Here is a 13,403-nt window from a genome sequence, read left to right as displayed (position 1 = left end):
CACCTGACTTACAGTAGGTGAAATACATTGTACAGTATCCCCTAACCACTGAATATTTTCAGGTAAACTAACTGTGTCTGATGCTTGTGTAAATTAAGAAGGTCTGTAATGTGGCCATGAGTAAATGTAACACACGGTTATGCTCTTTTGTGTTAGCCATCAGATTTTTAATGTGTAAAATTAGTGCCAGTTTGTAAATATGGTGCTAATAGTGCAATGTGTCTCTTAACTTGACTTTGTCTTTGACTAGACCTGATTATTGTCTAACCCCTGTTCATTACACTGAATTTCTTCATTTAAAACTAGTCAAAACAGCATTGAGTTATGCAGGACTTTATAAGAATGACAGCTCTCTATCTGTGTAGAGTGAACTAAGGGCAGCACTCAAAAAAATACACACTGCACACTTTGAAAATGATTAGTGCTTAGCCATAGGTTGAGTCCATAAAGGTATACCTTGTATTGACTCAAAGCTTTTCGTTTATTTAACTTTATTTTATTATAGGATATTGGGTACATTTTAAAAAGATCCCATTGAAGCTAACACACTTGGACCAGTAGGCCATTGTGGTACCTGTTGAGGATAGGTTTACATGAGCTCTACCTGTACAGTAGTCTTGTTTTTCAGAGCATATTGGGCTGCGTGTCTGCGCTTGTGTACCACTGGAAACGCAGGCAAGTGGAAAAGCAGATTGCTGCGTTTCACAGCAGCATTCGCAGACCACAGCACCCCTCCGTCACAAACACCGCAGAATTCCCCTTACCAAGGCTTCCTGCAGCTCTTTCTTTCTCTCAGTCGCTCTCTCATTCTCTCTCTCTCTCTCTCGCGCGCGCTCTCTCATTCTCTCTCTCACCCCACACATCCTCTGTCGTCACCGAGCTTGCAGCGTAGCGATGGAACAAACATTTATGACCTATTATTGCCGTCCTATCCGTCTTTTTCATTGTGTTATTTGTCAGCAATATTCTTTTAATAAAATGATTGGATTTCTGTAAAAAAAAACATTCATTTGAATGTAGCATGCTTTCAGTTTGGAAATTTACCAGTTCCTGGACTGGACAGTTACAGATCTGCAGCATAGCATCCCACAGTCAGTGACAGTCAGAGACAGACAGTCAGACAGTGACAGTCAGAAACAGACATGTTTAATCTTGAAGGAAGTTGCAACACTAAGCCTTATGTTTACATTATGTTCACTTGCCATTCCTGAGATCAATTTAAGATGCTGAAATCCACTGCACTGTATAATAAACATACTTGACCTGAACAGCGCTAAGATTTACCAATATTTGTGGATATTAAAATATATCCTCATTTGGAAGCGGTATTACATTCCTCTGAGTTTTACTGTAACCTGACAGAATGCTTGTTTCCCGGCGTACCTTACATGTAAAGTCTATCTGATATTAAAACTGTTACATGTACCGTTTTTAAAATCATGGAAGTGCCTGGTGTCAAGCGCACATTTGGGACCAGCATGGACAGAGAAATGGGTTATTCAGGGTTTACCGCAGTCTTAAAGACGGCACATTCGGGGCACGCAAGCTGCCGTACCTTACTATCAACACAGCACCTTTAAATCAATGGTTCCGACCCATGTAGCACACGTATGTAACTCTGTGCCTGTGTGTTTCTGTGTGTGTACGTAGATCACAGACCTGCGGCAACGGTTGGCGGACTCTCAGAAGGCTGTTCTGGAACTCGAGGCCGAGAGAGAGCAAAGGCAGAGAGACTACGATAAGAAACTACTGCTGGCCAAATCCAAAATCGACAACGTACAGGTAACCTCTCCACTCCACTCTACATGGGAGAGCTTCCCTGTTTTAAAAGTGGACCTTCATGGGACTTTACTATAACCTCATTCTGCCTCCGCCGCTCCTGTTCATCTGTATGAGGTGTCTGATTTCAGTAAATCAGTGAATCAGCATGTATCGCAAACAGATTCAGACACTGGCTCACTCCCTGGGTCTATGAGCCACTTTGACACTGATGACTCAGTTATACACAAAACATAACCAGAGTTTGTCTGTAGTGTTAGGTCATTGAGTCGAGCAGGGGATATGGCGTTGTTGTTGCTCAGGGGATGCAGTAAACCGATAACGCTCACTTGTTTTATTGAGCATTGTGGGAACCTTCAGTGCACTGGAACAGTTTAGACCATGGGACACTGTAGAAAACGATTCCTGGGGCAGTGCCCTACAGACTACTCTAGGGATTACCTTTCTGTATTGTAGCTAGGGTGGCCAGACTTCTAGCTTTAGGACGGACCGTCCCTGGATGGGTGCTTAGTAGTCATCCTTTCTGGACTGAACTTGTTCAGCTTTTCTTTTGGGATAGGTTTCATTCTCTGTCACTGTCCTACACACGTCAGAAGAAATACCCTGCATTTAACAGGATTAACTGTGGATTGTGCAATCGTAACAATGGCCATTTTTTTGTGATTGATAAGTGCGATATAATAAATGATATTATTCTTCTTCTGGTATGAGGTCCTCATTTTTAAAACGTAATGAAAGTGGCCCTCGTTTTGATCCCAATAAAATGGGTGAAGTATAGTCAGATGTGGACCCGTGTATTTATGGTTATATAACTGTTACACACAAATGGGTTTACACTGTAAAAACAGTTAAAAACCTCAAATTTAATATAAGATATTGGTAAAATATTACTTTAATATTTAATTGAACTGAGTCAGATGTGTGTGTTGAATGCTAGCCGCTGAGCTAACGGGCACTGAGTCATCATCTTTGCTTTCTGCAGTAGGCTTTCAGACTTAATCTTTGCCTTAACACGCTTGTCTTACTGTCCTTGTTCAATAAGGATGCACCCAGCTTTGCACCCACTCAGATGGACCTGAATAACTGACTGATTTCATGTAAAAGAAAATAGTCAAATCTACGAAAGCTAGGAAAGTCCAGACTGAGCTAATCTCAGGCTTATTTGAATGATATTTCAACAGCTATGTTGGTTAGTTGTCATAGTTGGTTATAGTTGTTGTGATCCACCATTTCTTCTGAAGTAAACGTTATTAGGTTGAATCCCGTTTCACACCATTAGCCCTACCATCGTATACCGTGCCTCCCTACCTATCACCGTATACCGTGCCTCCCTACCTACCACCGTATACCGCGCCTCCCTACCTATCACCGTATACCGTGCCTCACTACCTACCACCGTATACCGCGCCTCCCTACCTATCACCGTATACCGCGCCTCCCTACCTACCACAGTATACCGTGCCTCCCTACCTACCACCGTATACCGCGCCTCCCTACCTATCACCGTATACCGCGCCTCCCTACCTACCACCGTATACCGTGCCTCCCTACCTACCACCGTATACCGTGCCTCCCTACCTACCACCGTATACCGCGCCTCCCTACCTATCACCGTATACCGCGCCTCCCTACCTACCACAGTATACCGTGCCTCCCTACCTACCACAGTATACCGTGCCTCCCTACCTACCACCGTATACCGTGCCTCCCTACCTACCACCGTATACCGTGCCTCCCTACCTACCACAGTATACCGTGCCTCCCTACCTACCACAGTATACCGTGCCTCCCTACCTACCACCGTATACCGTGCCTCCCTACCTACCACCGTATACCGCGCCTCCCTACCTACCACAGTATATCGCGCCTCCCTACCTACCACCGTATACCGTGCCTCCCTACCTACCACCGTATACCGTGCCTCCCTACCTACCACAGTATACCGCGCCTCCCTACCTACCACAGTATACCGCGCCTCCCTACCTACCACCGTATACCGTGCCTCCCTACCTATCACCGTATACCGCGCCTCCTTACCTATCACTGTATACCGCGCCTCACTACCTACCACCGTATACCGCGCCTCCCTACCTATCACCGTATACCGCGCCTCCCTACCTACCACCGTCTACCGCGCCTCCCTACCTACCACCGTCTACCGCGCCTCCCTACCTACCACCGTCTACCGCGCCTCCCTACCTACCACCGTCTACCGCGCCTCCCTACCTACCACCGTCTACCGCGCCTCCCTACCTACCACCGTCTACCGCGCCTCCCTACCTACCACCGTCTACCGCGCCTCCCTACCTACCACCGTCTACCGCGCCTCCCTACCTACCACCGTCTACCGCGCCTCCCTAACTACCACCGTCTACCGCGCCTCCCTAACTATCACCGTCTACCGCGCCTCCCTACCTACCACCGTCTACCGATCACACAGATGTCAGAGTTTTCTCTTTTACTTCATCACAAGCAAAAAACATTCTAATTCTGTTCCATTCTAATGCTTGAGGCTACTGCAACATTTATGGCAGAACTTGAAGATTTAATCAGAAAGCTGCTGAATTCAGTATCAGATCACTGAAGAGTTAGGAGTGGGTGGTGATATATGACTGGCAGAACTGCCTACAGAGCACTGCTAGTGTCCTGGGAATGAGGCACTATGCGTTCTTTTTATTTTTGTTTCATGATTTATCGTCCCCTTTTTGTAGGCTTAACACTTTTAACCGCTACACCCTGTAACTCCATTCCAAAGGGCAAGATGACACTCAAAAACAAGCTGTAAGGGGGGGATGCACATTTAATAGGTAGTCTACCAGTTTTACAGCAATAGCATCTTCTCTTCCGGAAAGCCTCCATAATCGAATTTGGTACATGTCTTTGAGGATTTTATGGCATTTGTCAGCTAGAAATTTAGTGAGGTCAGACAATTATGTTGGATGATTTAGTTTTGGATCACATTAGGGGTGTGTGATATGGCCCTAATGTAATATCACAATATTTCAGGCTATATTGGTGATAATGATATTTTTGGCGATATGATAAAACAACAAAAAATTATTTTATTATTTCAGGAACACACTACTGCAATTTACTATTTTTGTTAATTGTTTTCTTCCTTCTGTTGTTCCTGTTGTTACAGGCTTCTTTCATTTCTGACATAGTACCATAGGTTATTGCACATCTGCCATTTTGTAACATAGCACCTCCACACGACTCCAGTCACTCCTCTTTTTTTGAAGCGAATTCCTCCACCTCAGAGCCCAAGATTCACATACATCATACCAATTCATCCCAAAAACAACTTTGCACTGTACTCAAACAGTCATGCCTATAAATGCTACAAAGTCCCCTTGAATTCAATCAAATGAAATTAAATTGGACTGATTTGATAATACAGGTGCTGTACAGAACTTTAAAACAAACAAACAAAAAAAAATGGAACTGTGATTAAGAAAATATCTATATTTTTCACCCTAAGCTGAGTCTCTGTAATAAGAAATGCCATTCGTAAGATTAGGAGACAACACTAAACGTATATATGGCACGTATGATTGTGGTAAAGTGAGTAAGCACTACACCTGCTATAGCTAGCCTCGGCGTCTGTGGACGTCACCCACAGTCCCGCCTCATGACTCACAGCCCCAAAATAGTAGGTTAACTCTAATCGTTTGACATTTTGGTTTAGCACATTAATGGGGCACTTCAATCAGAACTGCACTTTTTGTTTATGGCGTGCCTGCGTATAACTGTAAAGGTTTCCCTCTCAGCTTTGGTCCATTTCTCTGCAGGCTGCATTCAAGACTTCCTTTAAGAAACTGGACATTTTTTAATTCTTTCTTTGGTTTTAGTTTAATTCCGTTTTGTTTTATTTGGTTTTATTTCAGTTGACGCAAAAACCTCTTTCTGTAGTTTTGAGCTCAGAGCCCATAGAGGAAGCTGAAGGTGACTGTGGTGAGGAAAAACTCCCTGAGATACAATCAGGAAGAAAACACTTGACAGGAACCAAAAAGGGGACCCATTTTATTCAGCAGAGAAAAAAGAGATTTCAGCAGTCAAATTCACCGACCACAGCTGCATGCGAGATCATTCATAAAATGGAGGCATGCTTTTCTCTAACTAAAGTACTGCAGTTTTAAAAAGTAGTCCCCAGGGTTTTCAGGGCTGCCGGAGATCCTTAAAAAGTCTTGTGTCTTACACATTTAAGATGACCTTTAAAATGGTCTGCAGAGCTGGAATAGTGAGTTTGACTCATCCTCTTATTTTCAACAAGCCTTTCTTGTGAATTGCTTTGAATCAGTTACTTCAGTTTTAAAAAAACAGTTGAATTAAAACAGATTATGTGACCTTGTTTATATATATTTTCATACTCTTAGGAAAAGCCTTTGTCATTTATTAGGTGGGGCCACATGAAATGTCGCACAAAACATATATTATGTCATTGTGCTCAACACAGGACATGAGCCACAAGTCTATATTATGCTCTAGGACTTCTAATGAGAGATATTTATGTTTTGCGCCCACACGAATGACTGCTTCCCCTTTACTGTATATCGGTGACGTTTTTGCTGACAGATGCTTTGGCGGTCCTGCAAAGCTTATGATGGTCTTGTTTTCAGTGATTGTTGTTTAAACTCCAATAACAGTGTCCAGAAACTCTAATCAGTACTGTCTGTTTTAAATGTCTCCTTTTATAAAAAACAGTTTATCCTGGACACAACAGATGGAACTGCATTTAATTCATTTTCAGTTAATTCCATTGTAAACATTGTGATTGTTACAGCTAACCGTTGTGGAAAACTAAAATGGCTGCAATAACTTTGACTTATCGTGATCAGATGGTTATGTCATTGTTGTAACAGGCCTCGTCTACATGCAGACACACTCGATAGCGCTTGTGGAAAAAGATCTTGCCACATTTCCATAGAATAGTGTGCGCTTACCCTTTTGTGACTCTGGTTGCTCAGATGATTTGGTGTGTTCTCACGCCTCCGTTTGTGTGGCCACACACATTTAAAAGTAGTGCATTGTGGTCTGTGATTAGATCAGTGCTGAGTCAGTGGGGATAATGAAGATGAGGTGAATTGGATGATGTAAAGTTAGAGTCAGAAATATGTTTTTCACTCTGCACAGCAGACACTCGAGGTCAAGCAGACAATGTGGGTCATGTAAGCTGGCAGGCTATAAGTAGGTTGGAGCTGATGTTCGTAGGACCAGCAGTTTGTCAAACTGAGAGATTGCTGACAGTCAATTTTACTTTGTACCAGTTACAGCTGGTGGGGGCAATATACTCCTGTAGACTACACAGGGGCAGCTTACATTCCTCCACATTTCAGGATTTGAGCCAAATTTACAGAGAAGTTGTTTAAACATGAATTTGTGTAGGGTTTTAATTATTTAGGAATGAATTGGGGACAGCCATGGCCTTGAGGTTAGAGAAGTGAGCTTGAGGCCGGTTCAATTCCAGGGACCGGGAAGGAAAAATTCATTCACGGCTAAAGTGCTCACTACTGTGTGTTTGTGTGTTCACTACCACTGAGGGCTCAAATGCAGAAAAGTAATTTCCTAAGGGGATCAATAAAGGATCATCATCTTCTTTATCTTTTTCTTAAAGGTTAAGCGCCACTTAATGGACCTCCATGAATATTTGACATTATTTTAGTTACTGACATATATAAGTATGAATTAAAATGAAAATAGCAGCTTAATTTGCTTTAAAACTGACAATTTTATTAAATTAACGGAAAAACCCGAGCTCGCTACGGAAATTCTTGAACGCAGCCGTGACGTCATTGGGGGACAACAGCTGAACAACGCCGCGGTAAAACACCGTTATGACAGTATCTAGCTATCGCTAAATAACCAACATTATTCATGACAATAGCCTAGCAATAAGCTAAACTCAAATGTAGAGGTACCGTTATTCTTGTAAATGTGATCGAAGTCGAACTCGAATTCATCCGACACTATAAACCTCCGTAATGCAGCTACGTAGCCGAGTATAATCTGAGCCACCGAGTTTAGCGAGTCAAGCTAACGTTAACTAACACCAACTAAAACAGGCAAAGTGAGTGTCCTTACCCTGTTTACCTCCATGTTACAGAGGCTCTTGAACACCTTTCGTTGGTGTCCTTACATGCCCATATTGTTGGAAAAGCGCCAGTGAAATGAGCTACAGATAACGGAGTGAGCGGAGGGTCCTTTCCAAAGTGCCCGTTTAAAGTTGACAAATTTAGTCCATTTTCTGGATATTTTGGGATCTTTGGGCCATTTGTGCACAGATGTCCCACTGTACATTGAATGATTGCAGCCAAAAACAACACACCTTTTCGTCATTTTGCATTAAATTAAGTGCAACTTCTAGAGTTGTTGTCCACCATCTACGTCACAGGCAAGACGCCTATTACAGTTTCCCAACACCGTTGGGGGGGGGGACCAATGGTCTTTTAAACCTTATTCCTTGAATTAGTAAGAAATAACATGTTTTCTGACTATCAATAAGCACAAGTTAGGAACTCAAATCCCACTGTATTTATTTGTTTGACACTTTCATAGAGCTGGTGCTTAGCCTTTAAATAGTGAGGTATAATGTGCCATTGCATGTTAGCCCCGACCCTAAACCTAACCATCACTGTTTGCATTTAAATATTGAAGCCGATTAAAAGTTTGTGTGTTTTCTTTTTGTTTTTAACCAGGGTGAGAAGGAGTGTTTGACATCAGAGACGTGTGAACTGAAGCAGAAAATTCGGTACCTGCAGGATCAGCTGGTTCCTCTCACCAAACAGAGAGAGTACCAGGAGAAGGAGATCCAGCGCCTAAACCGGGTCGGTATTAGCACCACACCCAAACTAACCCATTTATATAGTGCATCTTTCTTTCTTTCTCTGCCTTTGTTTTAAAGCTGCAATATGTAAGATATAATGGCATCTAATGGTACCACCATCTGAATACGTCACTACCCTCTCTCACCCCTCACTTTTCAAGCTGTCGCTGCAGTGTTAAATTGTGAAATGCACTCCTTAGACTTGTAATTTCTGGGTTAATGTAGGTTCTGTTTGAAGAGAACCTGCTCACTATGTAGATATAAAGGGCTCATACTAAGTGAACAAAAAGACCAGCACTTATAGTTACAGGTGAATATACACTTTTCACCCTCTCGTCTGCAGCAAAGGTTCACTTAACCGGTCACACTTCCATTGTGTGTGGAGCCACATCTCCAAAGGCTTGTGAGCTGTATGGGAAGTTATCATGAAGTGAGGTGGTGAAACTCTTAGTGCTGCTTTCAGTTTTTATGGAATGGAAAGCACTCACTCCTTTGTTCATGTTGTGAGGAGTAAACACTGCAGCAATGGTCGGCAGCCCACAGACACAGTACATCATTTTCATAGGCACGGTGTAAATAAGATACAGCTACTGCGACGTGGAAAAAGTTTCGGTTTGGATTTTCAGGTTTCTCTCTGCAGTCTTTTTCGTGTAAATATCACCGTTGGTGGCACAGACCTTCAGCTAACAGTCAGTTCGTTGGTTGATTCAGTTGATTTCTTTGTGCTTAGTGGCCACCTACAAAGTTCATCTTAAATGGCGACCATCGGGGTCCTAGCTACGGTGATGATGGACCCTGCTGGAGCATCTTCACTTTTGAATATTTCCCATTTGATGTATTTTATTTGATTTTAGAGAAGTGCAAGTGTTTTATTGAATTTGAATGTAATGTACTTTTAGTTGACGTGTGTGTGATTGTGTGTGTTTCAGGCTCTAGAGGAAGCCCTGAATCTGCATTCTCCCACATCTCAGCCTGGGATGAATCTTGGAGAGGGAGTTTTAAATCTGCGCCAGCAGGAACTGCACACACAGATTGCTGTGCTCAAGGAGCAGGTGTGTGTGTATGTGTGTGTGTGTGTGTGTTTGAGCATATGTTTGTGTGAGGGTGTGGTGGTGTGTTTGTGGGTGTTGGTGTGAATGAGTGAGCAGGTCTGTGAATGTGAAAGCATGAAGAGTGAGTGTGTTTGTGTTTGCGAGTGTGTGTGTGTGTGTGTGTGTTTTGTACAAAACCAGAGAAAAACCGGTAAACAGGTTAAACTCTTTAAATAAATCTGTGGTATTAAAACTGAAAGAGCAGAACCAGGTCAGGTTACGTTAGGAGTTGGAAAACTAAGGCTTTCGTTTCGTCACTGAAGGTTGAACAGAATGCAAATGGTATCCAGAGTTTTCAGATTATCCAAACACATGAAACAAACATGAAAGGCAGTCTGATTTATATATAAAATATATGGGGTATTGCTGCTGTAATTTTTTATGTTTAAATTACATCTAATGCAGGTGGGACTTTATTAATACGAGATGGTACTGGAGTATATATGAAACTGTTTATCCTTGTGTGTCACTAGTGCATACAGCAGTGAAGGAACAGCCGTGTGTGTGCGCAAATGTGCTTTAATTGGTCATTGTACGATGAAATGTATCTTCTCCAGTTAAACCACCCATGGAAGTGAAGACACACACACACACACACACACAGAACAGAGGGCAGCCATCTTGACACATAGGGAGCAGTTGGGTATTAGGTGTCTTGCTCAAGGGTGCCTCAGCTGTGGATGTTGAGGGAGGAGGACAGTGCTGTTCCTTCACTCCCACTGCCCCCCAATTCCTGCTGGTCATGGGGGATCAAAATGAGTGACTACAGTCCCAAGCCAACTTCTCTAACCATTGGGCTAGGACTGCCCCAGCCGTGTGTGTCTCCGTGTGTGTGTGTGTGTGTGTGTGTCTCCGTGTGTGTGCTCAGAGTGAATGTGAAAGATTGAAGCTGATCTATGGTTTCCCTTTCAGTCTCAGAGGGCATAGACCAGTTCCCATCTTACTTTTACTATTATTACTCTACAGACACACCTAAGTCAACACACTTTATCGAGGTAGAACACAGTGCACTCAGTGAGATGTGGCTCAGCTGTGTTGACAGCTGTGATAATGAGAAAAGCGTAGACCTCCTGGCATGTACTTGAAGGTGTGTCACAGTGCAGAGGATGCATTAGACTTTCTCATTGTCCATCTGAAAAATATAATTATAATTTAGTCATTTTATTTACATTCGCAGTCAACCTAAGCGATAAAACCAACCAGTGCAGTGGCTAATCCCAGCCACTGAGGTCATGCACATGGACTCATGAACATATAACTAGTTAAAGTATACGCACACCTGCCACCATATGGACAGGGGAGTGAATTGCGTAAAGTCATGGTAGATGCCCACAATGGTTTATTTAGTGAAAAACAAAGTTTGTGAGACGTCCCGAGTTCTGTTCTGTTGTTACTCGATTAATTCACATTTCGTGGCTTAAAATGGAAAAAGAAAATGTACTGCTCTTTTATTATATTCAGAAAAAGATTAATCTGTCATTTTTGCCTCTGTGTGTGAGTGTACCACTGAACCAGGTACAGACCCAACTGTGTCGCTATTATTATTATATTTAATTTTTTTAATAAATGAAAATAACTGATTCCATCATTTAGTACCGTAATTAGTATGATTTGACACACATTTAAATCAATATTAATTGGTATTAATTATTGATTTGGGCTCAATTTAACCCATTTCTGTCCATATAAATTAATAAATAGCATGTTAATGCTGGGTTCGAGTGCCGCTCCGGGTGACTGTCTGTGAGGAGTGTGGTGTGTTCTCCCTGTGTCTGCGTGGGTTTCCTCCGGGTGACTGTCTGTGAGGAGTGTGGTGTGTTCTCCCTGTGTCTGCGTGGGTTTCCTCCGGGTGACTGTCTGTGAGGAGTGTGGTGTGTTCTCCCTGTGTCTGCGTGGGTTTCCTCCAGGCGACTGTCTGTGAGGAGTGTGGTGTGTTCTCCCTGTGTCTGCGTGGGTTTCCTCCGGGCGACTGTCTGTGAGGAGTGTGGTGTGTTCTCCCTGTGTCTGCGTGGGTTTCCTCCGGGTGACTGTCTGTGAGGAGTGTGGCGTGTTCTCCCTGTGTCTGCGTGGGTTTCCTCCAGGTGACTGTCTGTGAGGAGTGTGGTGTCCCACCGTGAACCTGAACTGGATAAGTGTTACAGATAATGAATGAATGAATAGTCCAATGAGGTCCATCACCTTTTCATGTGAATATGTACATTTCAGGTGAAAATCTTCGAGGAGGATTTCCGGAAAGAGCGCAGTGACAGGGAGCGAATGAACGAGGAGAAGGAAGACCTGAGGAGGCAGGTGGAGAGGTTACAGGGACAGATGACCAGTCTGACCAACCAGGTTAGCTTCTTCTCAAGATAAAGCCACAGTAATCAGTCTAATGGTAGTACTAATGATAATAGAAATGGCAGGCAGTGAGCCGGTCCAGTACCTGTTGGTCAGTTTGTCTGGAATTAAATGGTTTTACACAATACGCAAAGAAAAACAAGGTTGTGTTTAAAAGATACAGTCAATGATTACCGAGTCGGCAGAGACAAGGACATCATGCACTTTGTTTAAGTTCAGGGTCAGATTGTGAAATCGCTAAACACAGAACATACAGCAAATAACAAAACACTGATTCAAAGAAGTGCAGCTGAACATAGAGGGGAAAAACAGCCAGATTGGTACCTTTACACACACTTGTTATTGATTTTACACTGCTGTGTGTTTGTGTGTGTGGGTGCTTCCAGCTCCATCAGGCGCAGAATGAGTGTCAGAGAGAGCGAGCAGAGCGGTGTAAACTGGAGAGGCTGCAGATGCAGCACAATAAGCAGGTAAGCTATTTACACCCGCACCCCTGGTGGCTGAAATTAATACTACATCATCATCATCATCATCAGAATCAAGCAGATAGCCACAGGGAATCTTCCTTTTTTTCTGTCTGCGCTTTTCTGTGATCTGAGTGTGTGATGTAGTTTGATCTGTCACTTCAAATCCCATGTGGTTTTTCAGTGGCTGGTCTTTTCGCCCTCCAAGCCTCAGTGTCCTTACGCTTGAGTTGTGAATACTAAGGTTCTGCACGGTTCATTTTTTTGACAAGATCCAGTGGCAGCTCACTCAGCCCAACACCGACAGTGTAGTTAAATATTGTGTATTTATTTATTTTGTGTGTGTGTGTTTTTGGAGGGGCAGCCAGAGAGAAGGACCTCTGACCCCACCTCCGGCTCAGCTAACGGCCCACTGAGCCCACCATACTGTGGCCCCTTTGTGCAGGTGGGTCACCAGGGCCTTGAGGGCTGGCCCATCCATTTCCCACCCAGGATGCCCACCCTAAGCGCAGCTCCCGGCAGAGACTTCCAGCCTGTCAACCCGGTGAGAGCTTTACTGCACTGGGAGTTTTCATAACAATGTTCTGGAGACTCTTAACTCATCCCATAGTTAATTAATGGAGGATCGTTGTTATCAGTTGTCACAGTGAATACATTCCTAGTAGTGAATCCTTCTCAAAATCTGAGAATTTCTCTAAATGTTTGTGTGTAGACCTTTCCATGGCAGTCATCATTTCCTCAGCCACGGGGACCCAGAGGAGGACCCCAAGACCCAGCAAGAGCACCTCCAGAGAACGCAGGTATAAACACCAACACACACACACACACACACACAAGGAGAAATGTGCTCTAAGGTCAAAACAAGTACATATTTAAAACTGTTTTTACCACATTTTAGAGGGCTCTGTA

General features: G+C 43.4%; 1 protein-coding gene across 6 annotated transcripts in view; it reads left to right on the top strand.

The window, feature by feature from the left end:
- The window catches only part of tnip1 (TNFAIP3 interacting protein 1), a 45,406-nt gene that overhangs the window by 28,962 nt on the left and 3,041 nt on the right, over positions 1 to 13,403 (top strand). For 5 of the 6 annotated variants that reach the window (XM_066667023.1, XM_066667026.1, XM_066667024.1 and 2 more), the window contains 7 exons: positions 1,651 to 1,782; positions 8,475 to 8,603; positions 9,532 to 9,654; positions 11,899 to 12,024; positions 12,417 to 12,501; positions 12,851 to 13,038; positions 13,207 to 13,294. In XM_066667023.1, coding sequence (XP_066523120.1) covers positions 1,651 to 1,782; positions 8,475 to 8,603; positions 9,532 to 9,654; positions 11,899 to 12,024; positions 12,417 to 12,501; positions 12,851 to 13,038; positions 13,207 to 13,294 — 871 coding nt within the window. The remainder of the gene's footprint in view (positions 1 to 1,650; positions 1,783 to 8,474; positions 8,604 to 9,531; positions 9,655 to 11,898; positions 12,025 to 12,416; positions 12,502 to 12,850; positions 13,039 to 13,206; positions 13,295 to 13,403) is intronic. The other variant, XM_066667025.1, reaches the window with a different exon arrangement.

Source organism: Hoplias malabaricus, chromosome 4 (assembly GCF_029633855.1).
Source record: "Hoplias malabaricus isolate fHopMal1 chromosome 4, fHopMal1.hap1, whole genome shotgun sequence".
NCBI lineage: Eukaryota > Metazoa > Chordata > Actinopteri > Characiformes > Erythrinidae > Hoplias > Hoplias malabaricus.
The sequence above is the reverse complement of the archived record's forward strand: the minus strand, read 5'-3'. Positions and strand labels throughout refer to the sequence as shown.